The sequence below is a fragment of the Penicillium lagena genome (genome assembly GCF_028827675.1).
Source record: "Penicillium lagena strain IBT 129212 chromosome Unknown utg000002l_segment0_segment0, whole genome shotgun sequence".
NCBI lineage: Eukaryota > Fungi > Ascomycota > Eurotiomycetes > Eurotiales > Aspergillaceae > Penicillium > Penicillium lagena.
Genome location: NW_026623223.1, coordinates 5558101 through 5580821, shown reverse-complemented (window position 1 = coordinate 5580821; position 22721 = coordinate 5558101). Strand labels below are relative to the sequence as shown.

At 48.9% G+C, this 22721-nt stretch overlaps 8 protein-coding genes across 8 annotated transcripts; 6 read left to right on the top strand and 2 right to left on the bottom strand.

Moving 5' to 3' along the window:
- Positions 1-701: 701 nt before the first annotated feature.
- N7510_005118 (IQ calmodulin-binding motif protein) lies at positions 702-2823 on the top strand (the record flags this gene model as incomplete). Its single annotated transcript, XM_056977044.1, has 6 exons — positions 702-944; positions 1002-1307; positions 1357-1864; positions 1917-2048; positions 2106-2498; positions 2549-2823. 6 exons carry the CDS (start codon positions 702-704, stop codon positions 2821-2823), a joined length of 1857 nt encoding a protein of 618 aa, XP_056837000.1.
- A 1555-nt stretch (positions 2824-4378) lies between these two features.
- On the bottom strand, positions 4379-7742 carry N7510_005117 (beta-glucosidase; the record flags this gene model as incomplete). Its single annotated transcript, XM_056977043.1, has 13 exons — positions 4379-4801; positions 4874-4925; positions 4983-5104; positions 5171-5286; positions 5346-5457; positions 5510-6478; positions 6529-6650; positions 6717-6740; positions 6795-6874; positions 6934-7073; positions 7134-7246; positions 7300-7635; positions 7685-7742. 13 exons carry the CDS (start codon positions 7740-7742, stop codon positions 4379-4381), a joined length of 2667 nt encoding a protein of 888 aa, XP_056836999.1.
- A 3405-nt stretch (positions 7743-11147) lies between these two features.
- On the bottom strand, positions 11148-13008 carry N7510_005116 (uncharacterized protein; the record flags this gene model as incomplete). The annotated part of the gene is made up of 7 exons (XM_056977042.1): positions 11148-11699; positions 11756-11868; positions 11925-12054; positions 12106-12207; positions 12263-12428; positions 12479-12707; positions 12834-13008. 7 exons carry the CDS (start codon positions 13006-13008, stop codon positions 11148-11150), a joined length of 1467 nt encoding a protein of 488 aa, XP_056836998.1.
- Positions 13009-13464: 456 nt separating this feature from the next.
- On the top strand, positions 13465-14529 carry N7510_005115 (phytanoyl-CoA dioxygenase family protein; the record flags this gene model as incomplete). Its single annotated transcript, XM_056977041.1, has 4 exons — positions 13465-13716; positions 13770-13944; positions 13997-14215; positions 14270-14529. 4 exons carry the CDS (start codon positions 13465-13467, stop codon positions 14527-14529), a joined length of 906 nt encoding a protein of 301 aa, XP_056836997.1.
- A 396-nt stretch (positions 14530-14925) lies between these two features.
- On the top strand, positions 14926-15628 carry N7510_005114 (HD domain-containing protein; the record flags this gene model as incomplete). Its single annotated transcript, XM_056977040.1, has 2 exons — positions 14926-15329; positions 15376-15628. 2 exons carry the CDS (start codon positions 14926-14928, stop codon positions 15626-15628), a joined length of 657 nt encoding a protein of 218 aa, XP_056836996.1.
- A 450-nt stretch (positions 15629-16078) lies between these two features.
- On the top strand, positions 16079-16748 carry N7510_005113 (fungal Zn binuclear cluster domain-containing protein; the record flags this gene model as incomplete). The annotated part of the gene is made up of 3 exons (XM_056977039.1): positions 16079-16198; positions 16248-16562; positions 16617-16748. 3 exons carry the CDS (start codon positions 16079-16081, stop codon positions 16746-16748), a joined length of 567 nt encoding a protein of 188 aa, XP_056836995.1.
- A 25-nt stretch (positions 16749-16773) lies between these two features.
- Positions 16774-17427, top strand: N7510_005112 (uncharacterized protein; the record flags this gene model as incomplete). Its single annotated transcript, XM_056977038.1, has 1 exon — positions 16774-17427. One exon carries the CDS (start codon positions 16774-16776, stop codon positions 17425-17427), a length of 654 nt encoding a protein of 217 aa, XP_056836994.1.
- A 1059-nt stretch (positions 17428-18486) lies between these two features.
- On the top strand, positions 18487-22245 carry N7510_005111 (DUF3433 domain-containing protein; the record flags this gene model as incomplete). Its single annotated transcript, XM_056977037.1, has 3 exons — positions 18487-18790; positions 18860-21836; positions 21900-22245. The coding sequence occupies 3 exons, from the start codon at positions 18487-18489 to the stop codon at positions 22243-22245; spliced, it is 3627 nt and encodes a 1208-aa protein (XP_056836993.1).
- Positions 22246-22721: the final 476 nt, after the last annotated feature.

Genomic DNA, 22721 nt, shown 5'->3' with positions numbered 1-22721 from the left:
TTCCTCGGAGTACACAAAGGGGTCCACAATTATGCATGCTCATATCCATATGTAGATGTCAGGAGTGCTTTCTGGCTCCCGTATGCAAGCAAGAGAGATACTCGGTCGCTTTCCACATGATTAACGTGATGTCTACAACTGAGAGAGAGAACTCCTTTCGATTGGCCGTAGTCGGCATAACTCATTAGTGATGTTATAATCTCTAGACACTCACTCTATGCTCGCAATGGATTCAACTGTGCCACTTATCCCTGCTGGAGTTAATTGGAATTCAATCGAATTTGAATTTCATAGTCCTGGATTATTATTGTTGCGGTAATGAAGAACGCTATGTCATATCCATTTTTGGAAAAATGCCTGCCAAGAACCGACGAAAACAAGCAACGATGGTGGAGCGATCAGATGACATAGGGCTCCACAGGGCTGAAGCACCAAGTCCAATTCAACCACTCAGCGCCGTGTTCTAGGCACCAAAGTTCCATTTGTCTCATGTTGGATCTCCCTCCAACGCTCGCATTGGCTAAAAACTTGGTGTTAACCACCGGCACGCCTTACGTCATTAGCTAGCCCCTCGTTGAGGCCTGGCTTTATATATGGGGAGTGAAAATATCTTTGGGTGGGAATCTTCCTGGTCTCTACAGCACATAATTTACTGCGAACCCTCCCGTATCAACTTAAACCACTGTTGCATTCGTTGCAAAATGGTTCCCTGGAGCGTATACCAACAGTGCCAGCAGTCACAGACTGTGACTTCGGAATTGGCAAAAGATACGACGCAGTGCCCGACCGAGGTTTTTGAATCCTTGTTCTCGCGTCATCACCATCATAGCCACGAAAAATCGGAGTCGGATGGTGTCAAGGAGTTTGAGCAGAAAGATGAACTTCAAAAAGCGCGGGAATGTGGGAAGTGGGGAACCGCAGAGCCGAGCCCCCTGTTTCTGCAGGTGAGAAATGATCTTCGACGGTTTTACCGACAAAATTCTGACGAGGGAATCGGATAGATCTACCACGATGCGCTATGTTCTCTGGATAAGAAGCCCATGGCGGGAGTGGTTTCTCCCCCATTGATGGGGAGCTCCGGAGTCGTCCCGTTGACTATTGTCGCGCCATTGCCTGATCTGATTCGTCATCTAGCGAATTGTATCGTAAGAACCGAGCATGAATTGTTTTTGGCCACGAACTTTTGGGTTCACTCAGATGCATCGACGCTGGTGACGAACGCATTGCGGGAACTGTCAAGGCGAGCTGGGGAGAGGGGGAAGAAGGTCATCGTCAAAATGCTGTACGACAGGGGGGACCCTCGTCAGGTATGTGTCACAAACCAACAGTGACAGTAAACATTGACTAATAGTGCAGGCCTGGGAGAACCATCTCACTGTCAAGGAAGAGCAATGGACTAGCGACAAAATCAACATCCCTCCGTCAAAAGAGATCCCCAATCTCGATCTTCAAGTGGTCAACTATCACCGTCCTGTCTTTGGAACATTTCACTCCAAGTTTACTGTTATCGACCGACGCATTGCCCTGTTGCAAAGTAGTAACATTCAGGATAATGACAATCTTGAGATGCTGGCTCATATAGAAGGTCCTATTGTTGATTCATTCTACGACACTGCATTGTTGTCATGGGGCAAGCCGCTCGACCCTCCGCTACCTCTACTCGAGTCCCCCGCCGCATCTGCGCCGATTTCGTGGCATGGAAAAAAGGGAAATGCAACCGGTAACGAGAATGAGACCCTTGAAGAACATACAACAAAGTCCCCTCACTACGATTCCACCCTTGACGACGAGGCACGGAGAGTCAATGGCACCGTCGAACCGCGTGGTGACGAAACAGCTACTCAGGCTGTGAGCCGCCATCTCAGTATGTGTATTCAACTTGAATTATTAATTCAGAGTTGCTCACATATCCATAGACACCACTATCCAACCAGACACAACGGGGAACGCACCCGACAGCGACCAGGTGGATCGAATGACCCCGTACGTCGTCATGCCCCCCCAGGAACCATTTGCAATCGCTCTTGTAAACCGAGAACCATATGGATGTGAGTATAAATTTGATGGGTTTACAATAAGAATAAATAGCTAACAACCTCATTCAGCTCCAAACCACAGCGATGTCCATGTTCCTCAAAATTCAGCCTTCCTCTCTGCCATTAACCATGCACAGCACTCAGTTCTCATCCAAACCCCAAACATGAATGCGGAGCCCCTGCTTGATCCACTCCTAAAAGCTGTCCGTCGCGGTGTAACGGTTACTGCCTACTTGTGTCTAGGCTACAATGACGCGGGCGAGCTGCTCCCATTCCAAAACGGAACCAACGAGATGATTTCCAATCGACTGTATAGAAGTCTTGAGACTGATGAAGAGAAGTCTCGACTGAAGATCTTCTACTACGTTGGAAAAGACCAGATCCAGCCGATTCACAACAAGTTCAAGCGCCGCAGTTGTCACATCAAGTTGATGGTTATCGACGAGAAGGTTGCTATACAGGGTAAGTCAAGTCATCCGGTTAACCACAACAAAAGTAACGTCTTAATCTAGGCAATGGAAATCTCGATACCCAATCATGCTTCCACAGCCAGGAGGTGAACATGCTCATTGATTCGGAAATTGTCTGCAAGAAATGGATCGAGGTAATTAACCGCAATCAAAACACTTCTAAGTACGGCGCTTCCAGCACCGAGGACGGCTGCTGGCATGATCCAGTCACAGGAAAGATCCCTGACGGTTCTATTGGAACCGATCCCGGGCATTTCAGCTGGGCCAGAGGAATTGTTGGTGCTGTCCAGCGAGTCAGGGGAGCAGGAGGATTTTGATTGATCTTTGGATATTTTCATTTTGCACTATCTAGTAAATGAAAAGAAATGAAGTACTCGGAGAGGGCCTGCTAAAAAAAACTTATCTGGTACGCTCGAGGAACTTGGTGACACTTTTCGGATCCACGTCACTAGCAAGATACCTGATACCTTGTGTGCAGAAGGATAGAGTATTCATTCTTCGCATGACAATGCTACAAGTCAGTCATTTGGACAACCATTCTCACATCATCTAAATGTGTTGCGATTGCAAATAGCATGCGCTCGAGATAGATAACTGGACACAGTCAGCAAGACATTCAGTGAGAAACCTAGCCAGGTCTCCAAACATATGAGAATAACAATATGCTTCTCGAACGTCTTCATTCGGAGGCATGCCATCATCGCAAGGAAGGCGAGCCTTGGGTTAAATCAGTCACTGCTACATCTTATCTTCTCATGAATTGTAATATCAAGACACCACTCTACTTTCACCGGTAAGGTGGTTTACTTTAGTCTCCTCAAAAGTAAATTAATCTCGGACACAACGAGATGATATGAACCATTGTCCCAATCATCTCAGAGACTTTTGCTATATCTACATAGTAAGAGCCTATGTGAACGTTCCATTCACTCAAATCTGGTCTGAGCGTAATTCCACAAGTTAAGTATGCATGTTATGGTTGAAAGCGTGTCCATTTTGTCCTCAGGAGATAGGAGATGAACGAAATATATTATGCGTATTATTGTCAGTCACATGTGGTACTGTGGTACTCTCAGATAGAGGTGACTACGAAGAACTTGGGTACGAGGCGGGGGCCCTTTGAATAGCCGTTTGTGGGGAGACGGGAAATTAGATATAACTAATGTAACCCACAAATTTAGTAGATCATATACCTCCTGAATTCACCGCAAAAGTAGTGGTCTAATAATATATACGTCGTAGTTACAGCTGTACCTATATAAAAGTACAGCACCACTACCACGAAGGATATCACTTCATTGAAGCCAATTATTAGCACCATCCTGGACGATCCCATTGGCAAGGTATGTTTCTTACTTATTGAACCCATCCCCCGGTCTGGATAGACAAGTTGCACACGATCTTAACATACGCGCAGAAATCCGGTATTGCGAACATCGGAGAGACTAGCACCGTTCAATCCAGCCTCAAGGAATTGAAAAATCTCTCGGATCAGCTTGGCACTGCGCTTGAGGAAAAGGCTGCTTAAGGCGATGCGACTACCATTAAGTCCGCTGTATCGGGAATTGACTCTGATTTTATCATTGCTATCTCTGCCTTCTAGGGGGACTTTAATGGCAAGGATTTACATTAGCATGAATTGTTGCCGTGGTAGGAGTTTTGACGAGTGAAAAAATGTCGTTGTTAAACCAGAGTAACTTGGGTGTGATCTAGCTATCACTTGAAGGAATCATACCCAAGGCCGATACGTAGAGCCTAGCCTAGTACATAGCTCCGAATAGCTCTCAACTGTATCGAAACGAAGTTGGCCGCACGCGATGTACAAGCTTAGACCTCATATTCAGATAGTATCCGAACATTGCAGTCCTTTGCTTAGGTACAGGTTAGGGTGACATTCATTTCAGTGCTGGCAAGGTTGCCACCATTTTCCATGAGTGCAAAGGTATAATCACCGCTCTCTACAGTCCAGTTATATCGACGATCAAGAATGACCAAATACCGTGACACATCCAAGTCCATAGTCACAATTCGTGTTTCCCCTGCTGAGAGATATGCACGGCTAAAGGCAACGAGTTGCCTCACAGGCCGGGTGATCGAGGAAACGCGACCCAAGAGATAGACCTGAGCTGTGTAGCTTCCCGCTAAGCTGCCAGTGTTCGTGATTTCCACCGAAAAGGTAATGACTGAATGTGGGTTAAACTGAGATTTACTACGTGTGTTCGTAGTCGAGTTTGCAAAGGCGTGGAATTTGGAGAGCTTGAATTCTGTGTACGATAAGCCGTATCCAAACGAATACTAATTTATTATTGAGTTAGCAGTGTATTTGAAGTGAAAGTTTAAAGCAATGTAAATGAAAGTCGCCCTCACAATTGGCTGATATGGGATATCGGTGTAGTCCCTTGGGAATGACGGTTTATAGCTTGACAAGCCGGCAATTAGATATAGTTATGAAACTGAGATGTAACCGAAAACTTACTTGTAAAATGCTGGTAATGTTCCAACATTGTATGGTACACTGATTGGGACCCGCCCTCCGGGGTTGACTGTGCCGAAGAGGACGTCCGAGATAGCTTGTCCACCAGACTGACCGGGGAAGAACTGAGGATCGTTTAGCTGTCCTGAATATATATATATATATTACCTCCGACTTGAAGCAAAACATACTGTATTGAGAACTGCGGCTGCCCTGTTGTAATATTCAGGAATAGCGAATGGACGACCTCCCTGTAGCACGAGAATCACCGGCTTTTTTAGATCGAAAATTGCATTAGTAAGGGCAGCTATATATTGTTAGTTGCAATTATCACTTTTCAAACTCTGGGTAAATTAAGAAATTTACTTTGATTTGGAGACAATTCAAGGGTTGCTCGGTCTCCAGACTCGCCGTCACTGTTCCAGTTCGCACCGACAGCAAGGACAATGACATCGGATGTTTTGGCAAGCGCAACAGCCTTTGCATTATTAGTATTAGTATTAATGACGGCCTAGCTCACAACTACGTACCTTTCCAATTGGATCAGTTTGATCCACCAGATTCCAGAACATTAGCACCTGCGCGTTCAAGGAATTAACGTTTTCAACCTTTTGGAAATAATTCCAAGCCTGATATTCCAGCCGAACATCATGCGTGGCGGACTTTCGGAATGTGAATGGTGCTGAACCTGGAGGGGCAACCGTGCTGTTTACCGAGGTGTATGACAATCCGGGGATGTTGGATAGAATGTTTCCTGAAAGGGTCGCTTCGGCTTCGACAAGCAGTTTTCCATCTATGTAAAGCTTTGCAGTGGTATTTGGGTAGACAGCAACCCCAAACCATCCTTCAATACTGCTGTCAACAGGCACTGTGACTTTCCCTTCCCAGATCACACTGAAATTGTTTGAAGGTAGTCCCACTGGCGGATAAAGACCCCAATCTAAGCTCGGTGTTTCGATCTTTTGGAATCTTGCATCATTGAAGTCAGGCGATGCATAGTACGTTGCAAGTAAACCCCCTGATGTGCCGTTGGCAGAGAGCAAATAAGGCGGGATGTTGTACTGTGCGTTATATGTCCATGTGTTTGCTCCCCAGCTGGTAAGGAGCTCAGTCTGAGGAAATTCTTTTGAAAGGTGTTGAAGAATTCCCTGGCGTATGGTACTCGCATTTTTGACGGGATATCCTCCCCATTGCCCAGAGTAATCACCGTAGTTGAATATATCGCTAAAAGGACCAATTAAGGCAATTCGTCTAATATCCTGTTGTAATGGACGGATCGGGAGTGTAGAATTGTGGTTTTCCAACAAAACAATGCTCTTTTGTGCTGCCTCCAAAGTAAGTGGGACATGAGACGCTGTAATGGCATGTGAATCAACGTCTTCGGGGATATAAGGATTGTCAAAAAGCCCCAAGTCGTACTTCACTGCGAGTATACGTCGAACTAATGACTGTAATGTTGTTTTTGTCAACGTTCCATTCCCTATCAAATTGACGGTCGCCTGGACCATGGGTCAGTAATAGCGTACATCAAGGAGTTATACTACCGTACATCCACATATTCCTGTAAAGGAAAATCGTAATATTGAACCATGCCTCCAGCATTGTGCCACTGTGCAATCGTGTCCGCCACGGAGCTTGTGACCTGATGGGTATAAAGCAACTCGGAAAGACCTAGAAGAGCGGTCAGCCCCACGTAAACTTAATCTTTGTTCTTCGCTTCGTTATTTTGACTCTTACCGCCATCATCAGCAGTCACGTAACCTAATACAGGGTCAAAATTCAGACCAATAGCTTCAACTTAAGTCAGAAACAAACCATCAAACCCCCAGTCTGCCAATGCCTCGTACAGTAGAGGGTTCACCGAAGAAGGCACATCATCAAATTCACTATAAGCCCTATTCATGGCTTAGTGGAACAAGATAGACACAGGGAGCTTGGTACATAACGAACTTACATCATGACGCCCTTGACACCTCCAAGCTCGACTGCAGCCTTGAACGGAACAAGCATCTCTTGGAGCACTTCTCGAGTGCCATATCCCATGAAAGGTGCGGCATTATGGCCCCCTTGGGGGCTCCCGTGGGCAGCAAAGTGCTAAACAAAGATATTCTTAGTATCGAAAACCGACTGCATACTGTGTATATTTCCTCGAACCTTCATGACTGGCACCACTGCATCATGATCTGACCAACTGCTATTTTTAGACAGACCCGACGCGTATGCCACTCCCATATGGGCTGTCAAGACCATGTCTTCCCCCCAATCCTCTGGAGTTTTAATGGTTAATAAGAGTTGTGGTCTCGGTAACTGAACAATTTACCTTGAACGCGGCCCCATCGAGGATCTTTTGCTAAATCAAGCACAGGGGAAAAGCACGCGTGGATTCCAATTGAGCTAGCTTCTGTGCCAATGGCTCTACCGACTCGATGCACAAGGTTGGTGTCAAAAGATGCCGACATCCCGATAGACTGTGGAAACATGGATTGCTTGAACGACCCCACACCATGGAGACATTCGCCCGATTGAATGAACGGTATGTTGACTCTAGAGCGCTCGGAATTCAACTTCTGTAGCTCGTTATACTGGGATTTGTTCGTTGGATACCAATCATGAATAATTCCAATGGGGGCACCAGGTGCCGGTTGGAGAGCCTTATCTAAGGCAGAATGTTAAAATGTATATCTTTTTGGGGAAGAACAATTTACCATATAGAGCATTATCAGAGTTTGGTCCAATAATATTGTCGGCGAACATGAGATGCATTTGCAAGGCTTTTAAAGTATTTTAGTTTCGTTTGGGATGGGACGATCCGCAGGTAAGCAGACTAACCAAGCTCTGGAACCGTGAGATTAGAAACCAAACTGTCTAAGAAAGCATCTCTTCTAGCCGCATGTGAGTTCCTAGGGTATTTGGCGTCCACCTGTGATCCAGATGCCCATTTTCCTTGGATCTCTTGTGCGTGACTAACTAACTGAAAGATTGCAAGTGATGTCAGCAGAAGAGATAATCGAGAAATAAATGCCATGATCATCGTAAATAATAGCGTAGACTGATCTGTCTAAGACTTTAAAGTATTCTTGTCCACAGAGGACCTTTATAAGTTCTTATGTAACACGATAATAGCCTAAATAAAGCGCGTTCACTTTTTCCCGAAGAACATTATTTTCCCGAACGACCTCCATTCCTTTTGACCCACTAGCGTTCTTGGGTGAAGCAACCGTAGTAATCGTAATTCCAATGTTTTTTCGCATCTTTCCACCTCGGCTCATCGCTCTTGACTCCAGTTGGCAGTGATCGACGGTAGCATACATAGAGCTTGAGCGGGGTAAGTAGAAACCACGAATGCCGGGCATGTTATCGGGTTATTGACTAAAAATCACGGACCATTATTATATTATTAACATAGATTTTCCACTTTGACGGCCGATTTCTTGCGAGAGACAGACCATTTATGGGCATCTACTTGGCATGCTGAATTTCTAGTGATATCATGAATTAAAAATCAAGCTCCGATCACGTCCTCAGACATTCTATTAAACTCATTGTTCCCACTATCCGTTTTATGGGAAATAATAAGGTCTCAACCCTTGCTTGAGGACATCTATTTATGGCACCTTGTCATGAAAAAAAGCATAACGTAACTAAATAACAGTGATATGTGTCTTTGTTGAAGAGAATTGATCGTATTTCAGCCTGCTAAATGTGCCAAGGATATCAAATACCCGATGCGGAACTGTCCATCACTTCAAGGCATTATTGAGATATCAGCCTAAGTCCCCCCACCTGCCCACAATAGGAACGGGAAATTCCAGTAAGCTTGAATTCACAATCTCCGGAATCTAATGATATCCCATGTTTTATTCTGTCTATTCATTATCTGTATTATATATCCCTGGTCTCTTAATTGTGTATCCGTCTTGTCAAATTCTAGACAGTGGGTTATCATCCTTCATATACAGAACATTGGCGGCCTTCGCCTTTTGAAGATACTAAAGTTTTAGTCGGCATTCTGACGCTTGTGTAAGTTAACAAGCTTGACCGATTTTGGTGAAAAATAGCTAGGTATGCCTTAACTAACCTGCTCAATGCACATTTCTTCAATATCCATGGAGCTGTGCTCACCGTCAGCCCTTTTAGAGGGTAAAAATTATGGCCTCCATTTGCTTGCTGGGTACCTCTCAGTAAAGAAGCGTGAAATCTCAAGGTTGATTCTGTCCCTTGTCTCTCCAACACAAAATCAAACCGACGGGAGAGTGAAAGTGTTGAGCCTGCATAAAAAAACCCGAGCACTGGTACAGATTTGAAGTATAATATAGATATGGTGCTGTGAAGGAAATGTCCGGGAAGGTAAATAAAGGACAACAGTGAAGACCGATATGATTTTGTTTCGGTTGACTACGACGGCCAATTCTCGAAAGATGATGTGATTAAAGGCCCCATGCCGAAGTTATAGGCCACTATAACCACATAGGAAACACAACAATCATATACATATTTGGCAGGATATGTAAGGAATTTTCTGGGTCTTAATAGGGGTTAGAATAACAAACGCAAATAAGATCATGGACGCGGTGACCAGAAGATGTGTGCGGCATCTGTTTCTCTTGCTTGTGAGAAAGAAGTGGCCACTGCAAAGATCTGAAGAAATTTCATAATCAACTGAATCATAACAAGTCGTCAACTGCCATTGCCTGGGCAAGAATGACTCCATAATTGTAGAAAAATGTCACTCTACATATTTGCTGGGCTAACGAACCTCCAGCGGAACAGGTCGTCTTCTTGGCTCGATCTGATCGAGGATAATCGTAGTAGCTTGATTAACGTCGAGCGGGGCGCGGGCGGAGGTCTGAGCCCTGAGATCTCCCGGGGAATATAGTGACGTGCAAAGCTATGGAATTAATTACAAACATGACAACCCTAGTGTGCATTTCAAGTAACGTGCTCGACTGTTGACCGTTGGCTGCGCTCCGTTCCCGACCTGTGTACATCAGAGGCAGAAAGTGTATAGTTGGCTGGGCCCAACGATGCTTCCCTTTGTGTTTAGGGTAGCAGCGGCTGTCGTCTTCATTCGAGGCTGTGGCCAACAAATGGAAAGAGTGGAGAGAGTGTAGAATGTTAGGCGCAGGTGTATAAAGAGATCTAAATGAGCATGATGCTTGGACTCGTTCATCTTTGCATTGCTTTCTCCTTTCTAGTTGGATGATATTGGATGACTGGTCGTATTCTCTCTCACTTCAATGGATTCTTCGCAACGACTGCTCAACATGGCTCCTCTTCCCTTACCGGATAAACCAAGCCGGACTTTAGGGAATTAAAGGAAGTCCCACGCAAATGGTTAATAGAAAAACGACAAGGCCCGCCCATTGGAAGCTTGTTGGTCAATGACGTTGTCGTCTTCTGGGTGCCTTAAGTTAGACCTGAGGCAATGAGTTGAGAGAATGATTGCAAAAAATGATACATCATGAGTGCTGGGCCTCGATTTTGGCAAGGAGCCATAGCAACGACGTAGTTGTAAATTTGCCAACTCCAAGCCCAATAACAATCCGACCAAGGATAATGACACCTTCATAATGGGTGTCGGCCACCTGTGCAACGCCTTCGCTCAATATGCACAAAGCTGGCCTGGGTCAAAATTGGTCAATCACAACGGCGGCTATCAATGCACCGAGCAGATCGTCGATGTAGGTTGCACATCTTGTACTGCCAAGGCCTTTTACCATCCATCACCTTTCAAGTCTACACGCCTTGCAGGACGCCCTACACGTAACCTACCTCCGACATTTGAGCACGTGGGTTTCATTGATTGCTACTTATGAAGACCTCCGAACAATTATGAGAGATCAAGTCAAATGAATGCTACTCGTAACTTGCGGAATGGCGTATCATCAGAAAAGCTTAGCCCACGGAGTGAGGTAGGGAACAATGATTGTTCCATTTCAAATCATATATTCAACATTCAACTGCCCTACTGATTCCTACTTCACACATAATAACGTCAACTTTAATGGCATATTTCTTACATCATTTTGATTCAAATTGACCCATCCCCAGCCCCCCTCTTTTCGGATAATTTAGTGTTGTATATCAACCAGAACCTATTTCCTTTGTGTCTGCTTCAGGGAAGGGTTTCCTCCACCCACAAATCACGGCCGAGAAAGGCACTCTATATCAGCTCCTTGCATTGACCACCAAGGCCTCTCCATACATGCTGATATCATACCCATGCTCTTCTAAATATGCTCTGAACCGTGCATCTTCTGTCTCCAACTCACGGGACATGTCTGGAATGAGGAACCATGCGACGAGACCACCAACCACCGTAAATGCAGATCCAATCAGAAAGACTGCCTGTTGGCCCTTCTGAACAGAATCAAACGAGTTTTGGATCGGCGTGAAAACCTGTGTCCCAATCGAGGCGCCCGCTTTGCCGACTGCCGCGGCAAAGCCCAGAAAATGGCCACGGAGGGGTGTTGGGAACGACTCGGCGGCACACAAAAAGGTGGAGACGCCGGGTCCCATTTCTCCAAGAGCATTGAAGATGCCGTACATGACCACAAAGAGAGGAAACACGGTCTGGATGGGTTTGAGGGCACCTCCGAGAATAAACCCCCACACTGCCCACAGCATAAAGCCGAGGGTCATGGTCTGTTTGCGACCAATGCGGTCCATGAGAAGCCCTCCGACTAAACAGCCTGGGAGGTAAAAACAATTGATGACAGTCTATGAAATCGCTTGTTAGCGTCCCTGCCTGATCCTCGCACACCGAGCGTACTGACCCCATATCCAATGTTTTGCACGGTGGTATTATTCGTTGCCAATTGGGAGATAATGGTCGATGAAAATATGCCAAATGGATACGTCACAAAGTCATAGCAAAACCAGGCGAGCGCTACAGGTCCTGATATTTAGTCCTGGAAACGGGATAGATGTTGAAGGATCACGAACAGGTTCCCAGCATAGGCTTCCAATACCGCTTGAGGACCAACCAATATGGGTACTGTGACTTCATCGCATGTTTCCGATACTGGGTTGAGTTGATCATCCGTAGTCGAAAGAAACACACAGAGATGGGCAACTATCCCCGTTAGTTCGCTGCGGGTCGCCAGCTCCCGGGGTTCAAGCTTACCACCATTCCGAGTCCAAAAGTGATCCGCCAGACCCCCTCCGAATTTTCCTGGTGGTAACATGCAACCACAATTAATGCAACCAACCCTGCGACGACAAAGCCCTAAATGACTGTTAGCCCTTCCACCACGCCAGGACTCCTGAAAAGACTTATATACCAGATCCACGGCAAAGTCAGTGGTCGCGGCGACCAGAATTCCGCGCCGTTTGCGCAGTTGAGGTGTCTCATCGGCGGCCTCCGTGGCACTCGTGGCACACACCGGATACTCGCCGCCCGCGCCAAAGCCAGCTATGCCGCGGGCCACGATCATCATCCAAAACATCCTAAGGTCAGAGGATTAACTCCCGCTCCCATCAGAATTTGACGGACATACCCTAGCTGTGATGTGCCATGAGCCGCGGTGGCCAGCACCACACCCAGAATCAAGAAGATCGTAGCAGCCACCACGCCCGCGCGACGACCCACGCGGTCGATGAGCGCCCCAAAAAAGAGCATTCCGAAAATTTCTCCAATGAGATAGGAGTTGGACAGGCGCGATGTGATCGTGCTGGACATGCCATCTTTGTAACTACCCCTCCGATACTTGTTAGCGACAGGCTTGACTGGGCTTGGGTCAAACACCAGAGCGGTGGGTTGGATGTACTGACAGCACCGCGAAAAGAGGCTCCATGTACCCAACTACCACTACGTTAGCATCGGCCACCCTCTCGAGAAAGATGGGAACGGACTGATCTCGGCATTGTATCCATCGCTAAACAGCGCCAGTCCCGACACGACGACGTTGAGGATACCAGAGTGTCGGGTCGGCGCCGCATCGCGCTGCTCAACATCCCATTCCTCATCCGCGATCTCTTTTTTGGGCTCATTCATCTGCATGACCGAGTCATCGGGCGATGCCGCCATAGTGCTGCAGTCAAGGACAAAAGTATTTTCGCACACGGAATCCGCCCTCTCGGACTGGACCGGACGCGATCATTTGTAGCCTAAGCACGCTGCAGCATCGCCGTGATGCCAGCCAATTCTGCGGCCACCGCATCCAATGATGCCAGACCAGAGACGCACGCGGTCGCAGTGTAACCTCGTCGGGGGAAATGCGCGATGATCATCGACGGCCTAGCCGAACTAGGAATACCCAAGCTCCCCAGGAACAATACAGTTTCTACACGTGGGACCCGCGGGTGGGGCCCGCCCGTGCCAATGGTCCACCCATGTGTTCCGCTGACTGGCTCAGGGCAGGCCCACTGATCGCACGGCGCCCGACCCTCGCGTCGCCTGGAAGAGCCGCCGTCGGTGCGAAGCGCGACACTCTCGAGACCCTTCGGTTGGCCTCGGTGACACTGGGGCCGAATATAAAATGAAATGCCGTCGAGGTGGAGGGGTGCTGGGAACACGCCCGGACCCTGGACTTTACGTTTGTGGCACCTCGTGCTGTTCGTCATGGACAATTTTTACTTCGCTCTGAGCTCGGAACAGCTGCAGAGCTATCAGGAACGGGGCTATCTCTTGATCCGCGCCTTCTTTAACGCGGAGGAGGCAGCACGACTGCGGCAATGGGCTCAGGAGATCCATGACCTTCCACGCACGGCGGACGTGCCGTGGATGCCTTATGAGGTAGGCCGACACTCGTGGAGCGAGAAATCACGCTCATCAAATGCCACGGACAGGAAGTCAACGCGGAGGGCAAGCGCGTGCTGTGTCGGACGGAGAACTTTGCCAACTCCCACACCGGATTTGACAGCATCCTAAGGGGCCAGCGCGCCACAAGTGTGCTGCAGCAGCTGGCCGGCGAGGAGATGCTGCTCTTCAAGGAAAAGATCAACTACAAGCTGGCAGGCAGCGGTGCGAGCCCGTGTCCCAAATCCGTGTGAACCCACGCTCACTGGCAATCCAGGAGGCTTTGATCCGCATATCGATGCCAACGCTTATACACACGTCAAGAACATAAAGCACCTGACCATCCTGGCGGCCGTTGACGAGATGGGCCCCACCAATGGCGGGCTGGAAGTGGTGGACGGCAGCCACCGGATGGAGATTCCTCTAGGGGGAGATCGATGCATTGAGCCCGCCTGGGTCGAGCAGCACCCGTGGACCCCGTGTGATCTGCAGTCTGGTAGGTGACCCTCAGGCCAAAATGTCGAGTGCATGGGATTCTGACCGGCCGTAGGTGACATCCTCGTGTTTGGATCCTACCTGGCGCATCGCAGTGGCGCCAACACCAGCACGAAAGATCGCAAGGCCATCTATGCGACCTACAACTGTGCCGCCGAGGGCAATCTGCACGATCAATACTATGCAGATCGGCGGCAGCTGTGGCCGGCAACCCATATGCGAAAGGACGGCGAGTCGTACGAGGAGGGCCGGGTGCGCTACGCCTTTGGCTCCCCCATGTTGACCGTGGATGCGAAATCAGTGGCCGCAGTGTAACGTCATGGAATCTGGCGCATGGATTGTTAGCAACTGTACTCCTAGTCCCTGTATGCTCCCACGCGAAGAGAAATAAAAATAACATAAAAATAAAACAAAAAGCGTGGACGTAGAGGGGAGCACGCAGATGAATTAATTTTCGGGGATGAGACCACCCAAGAGTCCATCGCGACTCATCACCCACCGTGGGTGGAGACTGGCTCCGGCGCCTGCTCCGATCCCATCAATGAACAGAGAAAATACCAAAACGGGTTGCCGGACCAGACCATACCTTGCTTGCTTTAAAGTCCTGTCCGTGTCTTCCTTTCGCCTCGCTTTTACCACACTTTGCTTTCTGCACCCCCTTCTCGTCCATTCACGGCCTTTCACTCTGCCCTTCCGGTGACACCCATGACCATGGCTGAGCAGTCGCCCGCCGCTATCGCCGAGGCTCTGCTCGGTGCTCTGGAACAGTATGGGCAGGGAGACTACATTGGCGAATCGATCAACCAGTTGGAGCATTCGCTTCAAGCGGCCCACCAGGCGCGCACTGCCGGTATGTGTCCCCTACTCCCTGGGCGAAGCGCCTCACTCATGGCGGTCGTAGGTGCCCGCGACGAGCTGGTGATTGCCGCTCTGCTGCACGATATTGGCCAGATCATCCCGCTGGAGGCCTCGAAAGAGGTGCGAATGAGCCTCCGCAACAGCGCGGAGAATGTCGGCCGGGTCGGCCACGAGGCGATCGGGGCCGAGTACCTTCACTCGGTGGGATTCAGCGAGACCGTGTGTCGCTTGGTCAACAGCCATGTGGCGGCCAAACGGTAAGTCGCGTCTCGAGCCGGTTGCACGCATCGCTCATGGGGACAGATATCTCACCGCGGTCGATCGCGCCTATTATGATTCCTTGTCGACGGCATCACAAAAGTCCTTGGCCTTTCAGGGCGGACCGTTTCAGGGCGACGAGCTGTGCGCGTTCGACCGGGATCCGCTGCGGGATGAGATGGTTGCCCTGCGTCGGTGGGACGACGCGGCCAAGCTGGTGGGCATCGAAGCGACCACGCCGCGTGCACGGTCGTACCACGACACGATCGTCACGCATCTGAGCCAGGGCCGGGCGTAGATGGCTGGGATCAGGAATTGTAAGATCAGGTGAGGGAAGTGAGGGTGGAGAGGATTGTGGGGATTGTAGGAGGCAAAAGACATCTCTCTCCCCTTGGGCCATGTACGATCGAGGATATAGATATATCTCAACCTGTCGGAGGTAACTAATCTACGACGATGTTGTCATATTGAAAAAGAAATATACTTCCCGCTTTGGGGTAATCGTGCTCGTATCGCCTTAGTTCTCGGATTCACTCTTCACCCTCGGCATCTTTCTCCCCGCGAATCTCTCTTCTGCGTTCCCCTCCCGTCCGTGATCGCGTCCATGATCCCCCAATCCACCGCCCGGCTGCGCACGAAAACGGGTTGTCTCCCATGTGAGATTAAACAATTCCTTAACAGATATCGGCCGATGCTGACTGGACGAAGGTCGCCAACGCCGAAAGAAGTGCGACGAAACGCGTCCGCGATGCCGAGCCTGCACGCGCAACGAGCTTGGCTGCCTGTGGCCCTCGGGAAACGAACTGGGGGACGGACGACGAGCCCAGAGATATCGAATCAGCACCGCCGTCGGATCGTCCTCGGGGCTGTCAGACCTGCGACTATCACCCCCAGTCCCCCTACCGTCTCCGTTCCAGCTACAAGAGCACGGCTATCTGTACCGGTACTACGCCTCCACTCTGGTCCCTCGTCTGGTGCGGAAAAATTCACTGGCACGGTTTTTGGATCAAACGCACTTCTTACGCTTGGCGTGGGAGTTTCCTCCACTGATGGGAGCCATGATATCGATTGCCGGCATGCAGCTGGCTTCCTCGTCGCACTGGGCAATTCAGTGCGCCATTGAGAGCTACATGTATACCATCTCGGGCCTCCAGAAGACGATTGCCCAACTCAGAAACCCAGAGACGAATGATGGTCTTCTAGCGACGGTGATCTCGCTGTCCGTGTTCGAGGTATGTCATGGCCGGGGAAGATGTGGAACATACGCGACGCTAATCACTCAACAGAGCTGTCGACGAGATGCGGTGCCCAATACCACACCGCATGTCATGGCCTCCGGGACGCTGTTGGCCCTCCGTCGTCCCCGCGGGGGGAAATTCACCCCAAACAGCCACCGTCTTCGACCGCATTTGCATTGAATCGTTCGTGTATCACGCCTCGTTGATGATGCTTTTTGACCCCTCGCTGGATGCACTGTCGAGATTTCGGGATCAACGGGACCTGACGCAGTATTTTCCGGACCATCCAGATCTGAGCGTCTCCGTCTCCACGCAGCCTATTCTGCATGCGCCCTACCGTTTTTTTGTGCTCATTGCCGACGCTACAAAGCTTGCTCGCCTGTCTCGCCCTCTGGAAAGAGGCGAACGACAAAATTGGAGGCACCTGCAGGACGAATTCAGGCAGTGTGTCCCACTGATGCGAGCCGAGGACGAGCAGTCCAGCACGCTCTACGCCCTTACTCTGGGAATCCTACTGCTGAAAAAGAATCCAGAGATATCGCTGCGAGAGATGAGTCGACGGATGGGCATTTACTTGGGACAAGGGCTGGAGGCGATGGCCCTGGCAGATGCAGAGCACTATTTCACCAGTTTCCTATTATGGCCGCTGGCTATACTGGGATCGATTGCGGTGTCTTCAAATGAATACCAAATGGTGCAGAATCTCCTCTCTCTGCTAATCAATACCCGACCTGGGGGCCAAGCGACCTGGGTACAGAGACGGCTACAGACAATTTGGACCACGACGTGTAGTCCTGACAGTGAAAACAGAGAGGAACAAAGGCTTCTTGGTCTACAGTTGTTACTAGATGGAGACTGAACATTCACAGTGGAATAGCTAGGATACTGAAGTGTTTCTCTCTGTGAACAGAGCATCACGCGGTAGGAAAGCTCTCCATTACCTTTGTAGCCCTGAACAACTGCTCATCCTTCAGCTCGTGCCTAATGGCTGGGCATGGCAAGCTGCGCCCTCCAAAGGAGATGGCTCGTCTGGCATGGATCAACGATATTTCAACAACTTTATGCAGCTCCCTGCTCGCGCCAGCTACCGCTCTGGCTCATTTTATACTCCGAGCTACCATTCCAAGGTTTTTTGTTATTTCTCTAATGATCATATGTGGCATTGTTGGTATTGTTTCTACTACGATTCAATTTCAACAACAAACCGTCTAATAACAAATCGGTAGGGTTTATTCACACTAGCCACAGAGGCAGGTGTTAGTGCTCTATAAACAATACTAGTTGGAAGCTACCACCAAAAAATTAAGTGAATAGCATACAACTCGTATTAGACCAAGCGGCAATTTGATTTAGGCTTTTGGTCTGTGTCGTGCCTTTTTGTTCAATGTGCTCCTCGATTCATTGCTCTCACACAGTCAACGTTTGCCCTGATTTCGCTGATGGTTGTTTTCCAAAGCGGGCGCTGAAGTGATATGCGTTACTATAATTATGTGACCACATTTAGCCATCTGTTGAAACTAAATTATTTGCCCTTACTCCCGGTCGGAAAACAGCAAATTGGCGTTTGGTTTCAGTTGGCGCGAGCATAAGAATCGGGGCGGCTTCGTGTTTCAGAGTGCCGATCTCAGTCTGCTCGCCTATCATCGTTGACTACACAACTACGCTACCCGCCCATGGCTGCATAAAAATACGCGCCTATGCAACACACCCGCCGAGGCTCATTGAGCGGCCTGGACCCTGGCATGCACTTTAGCCAGAGCCATAAATGCGGGCTCTCTTCCCTGTGGCTCCTGTGCTCATGATTCAATCTTCTCTCGATAATTCAAGCCTCTACTTCATCTACTGGAGAAAGAGTCTCCATTGATCCTAAAATTGTCGGGTTGGCCTATTTTCGCAGTTATCAGGGTGGGCTCCCACAATGTCAACTGAATGCTATGTCACTCCTATGGTCCGGGAGCCCGGAAACTGGATCCAATCCGCAAAAGAAGACACCAACGCCTACAGTGCAAAGAGAGATGATACCCCCTGCCATGACAGTCGGCCCCGTTGGACACCCTTCTTCTTACGCCGATCTGTCATTGTGTTGTTTCTACTTATCTTCATTGCCATCTTGTGCTCGCTTGTGGCTTTGTTTGTCTACTCTGGACGTCAGCATAATAGCCTTGGGATAAAAACACCAGGCTCAAAATATTATTACTTATGGACATATGGTCCAACAGCCGGTATGTCCAGTTTACTTGAGCTTGTTTGGTCCTGATGTATATGCAGTTAGTCTAATTGATTTTTCACAGTGTTCACGACCCTGGCTGCGGGTTGGACTCAGGTAGAATATCGGGCTGTGCAATTGATGCCGTGGGTTTTAATGTCCCAAGGGCCGACGCTCGCCTCAGAAAGCATTTCTCTCGACTACCTCTCAAATTGGAATGTTCAATCTTTCTTCAAGTCCTTTAAGAAGAAACACTATCTGGTTTCCATTTGCATCGCGGGCTCGTTGCTACTAAACGCAGTAACTGTGTTCTCCACGGCTCTATTCGAGCTCACCCCGGTTCCTATAAATCAGGCCGTGAACCTCACTGTGACACACACATTCAACGCGACAGATTGGAATCCTATTTATAGCAATTCCCGGCCAATGGGGGCTTGTCTTGGATTTATGAATGATAATATGAGTCGGCCAATTGGCCTTCACGACCCTTACGTCTACCCACCCTTCCAGAACGCAAACCTTGGTCCGATCGATAATTACACTATAACTGCAAACCACAAATACCAAGCTGAATTGGATATTTTTGAGCCAACCCTCAAATGTTCCAATGTGACCGTCAAGTTCGAGTTCAACCCTACGATGGTTGGCAGTCCCGCGGCCTGGACCGCTGAATTTATCTCGAAAGATGGATGCACGGTACGACAAAAGCCTGGGTACGAAGTTTCTGGAATTGATGCTTTTTTTGCCCAATGTGAAAGGGCGAATGGCTCGATGAATGTCTCCTGGAGTCAAGGCTATCGTCTTTGGGCAGTAGTTGCTCCAGGTGAGGGGTTCTTCCCGAAGGAAACCAAAGCCATCATGTGTGAGCCAGGCTATACTATATTCCGAGGACCGGTGACAATTTCGCGAGATCCTGAACGAAACGGCATATCTACCTCCATACCAGCCAACAAACTCGTCACAGTGGAGACCATTGCAAATGTGACAGGCGGCAAAATCCTTTCGACAGCTTATGGATCGCTGGCCCTCACAGCAAATGCTTTAGGCATGAGTAACCCATATGTCTATACTTCTACCCTTACGCCTGAACAATTTTTGGACTCCATTGACCTTTTTGTGGCGGCAATCAAGGATTCATGGAGCTGCATTATGCGGATGGTGGTCAGAGACTCACTGTTAGTGCCGAATCCACACAATGTCGAAGGTAGTGAGCAAATCATCGAGCAACGACTGTTCGTTCGCCCTCTCTCATTCTGGTCGATGATTATTCTGATTGGGATTCTTATCGTGGATACATCCTTTCTGCTATACTTATATGTCCCTGTCTCTGTATGCTCGAGAGATACTAGCTCCATTGGAGGGCTTGCAACTGTATTATCGCGGAGCTCAGAGTTTATGTCTACGTTCCAAACCTCTCACTATAAGTCAGAGTCAGAGATGACAGTCTCAGCTTTGCCTCAGAGCCGGTATATAACACAAACGACAAACAGCGGAGACTTTAGGATTCTTCCGTGCGATGACATGCCAAGTACAGTGCATGCCTCGTCTGCTAAGACCAATGAACTGGTCTGGTGGAGCCCACTCTCGTCGACTTGGGTTATTCGGTTCCCTCTGCTCGCTATCCCTCTTGCGGTCATCGTGGCACTGGAAATCATCTACCGCATTTCTGAGCGCTCTCGTGGCATTGCATCCGTTGGAAGCATGTCACCATACTTTCACTATGTTTGGTCCTATCTTCCCGCAATTATTATGTTTGGTATCCGCTGCTTGTTTCAATCTGTCGAGTTTGGCGCACGGGTCTTTCAACCATATTCCGTTCTCACACAGGGATCCGCTCCAGCGGAGACAAGTATTTTGGAAAATCAGCTGCGCAAAATTTCCATTTACGCTGTCTACGACACCCTTTGCAAAAGACAGTGGGCCATGGCGACAGCAAGTTTCCCGTTGCTCTTAGGCGCAATCACACCCATTGTTGTCTCTGGCCTCTACACAACCAGGAATTCCGTAGCGATTTCGTCTCTCAATCTCACGCAAGCGACAAGATGGAATATTGGAGATCCATCGGCATATTGGAATCGCGAGAACTTCACGACCGCTCCTATTTCCGGCATGATCATTCAATTAAATATGTCCTATCCCCAATGGACTTACAAAGATCTTGCGTTCCCTAAGTTTACCCTCGCGAATTCCAACGACAAGACAACTGACACTCCTGCACGTGGATATATTCAAGCCCGCCTGCCAGCGTTGCGTGCGCGACTCAACTGCCACGAACTCAAGAACGGCAGCTGCACGTGGAAGGATACCACATACACCAACGAAGTACAAATTTACCATGATGTTTGGCAATGTGATCCCACTCCTGATTGCAACAATTATGTGCGATCCTCGTCATGTGCGCCAGATGCAGAGCCAAATAAACGGGGATACCAATTCTCCTCCGGGATTTATGATTATTATCCTGGGCTCCCCTCATACTGTCCGAGTCATCGCATGTTGTGGAGCAAATGTTATCGAGACCCCAGATACAATACCTCCGCAAACCACCACGTAATAGATTGCAATGCAACAATGGAGGAGGTTGATGTTGACGTCCGTCTGGAAGTGCCGTCGTTCTCCTTCGATCCAGAGTTTGAGCCGAGAGTGGTGAAGGGATCCGCCCGGCCGATCACTGTTGACAAGACAATGTTTGTCAGTTTTGGAGAAATCTATACATTCTTGCTTGATGTATTGCCTTCCAAAGGGTACAACACCTTCGGTGATCCTGACCTCATGAAGCAGGCTTTGGTATATGGAATTGATGGTGTCCCTGCAGAGGAGCTCAGTGATCCATCGAGGCTCATATCCCGTGCCAACGAGATCTTTGGTATTGTCACGGCGCAGGCCTTGAACAGCTGTGGTCATGAGTCCTTTGACAAACCCCTCAATCGATCATGGGTAATATCACCCATGACCTCGAAGGCACCAGTTTACAAAGCGATGTTCCATGATGGGAGCGACTATCTTGTTCAAGAAGAGCTCTCAACACGCATTCTTCAAGGACTTATGGGGGCTATGGTCGTGTGTGCCGTAGTTTCTCTAGCATTCATGCGGACGAAACGAGTCTTGCCTACTAACCCATGTAGTATCGCAGCTGTGGCGAGTTTACTGTACGGATCCCGGATCCTGGAGAATGATTTTTTACCTTCAGAAGCGGAATGGTGTGACGACAACGAGCTGAAGAGGCGGGGGGTATTTGAAGGCCGGACATTCTCGATGGGTTGGTGGACGACAGCCGGAAAATCTTTAGATGAAAGTGGGCTTTACGCGGCGGATACGATAACCAGAGCCTCGAGTCTTCCTAGCTGGTCTAGCCATGGTGATACGGAGGGTGATGTCGAGGCTCATGCTGACGCTGAGCGAATCACGCGACAGGGAAGAAGATTTGGCATCGACGTTGATTGTAACGAAGATGGACAGCATCTGGACTGATGGAGAAAAAGTTGCAGAACCTTACTAGATGGGAGGACAATTTGAAGCTTTTACACCATCGGCTCGTTCATTCATATACACAGAAGACATTTCCCGGCCATCCCGGGAGAAACAAAAGCGCCTGACTGTGTCCGTATAAGTACCGCCTCCTGCATAATAACATATCATAATTCATGACACACAGAATTGCCTCACCCCCCACATTTACTATTGGGATTTTCGGGTGGAGCAGCGCCGAGCCAAGCAGCGTCCACCGATGGCTTCTGTTTCGGCAGCCCGAACCACTGAACGAATGCCGACCCGGTGGCAAACCCTACCCGCCTCGGTAATGCTGGGGGGCAATTATGGAGAAGAATGCACTCGGTGGGATGAAGGCTCCAGTCTTTTCACTACCCACACACTATTTTCATATTATTATCACTCTTCTTCCTTTCTGTTTTTCTTTTCTGTGTCCCCCTCACATCATCTACGACTAC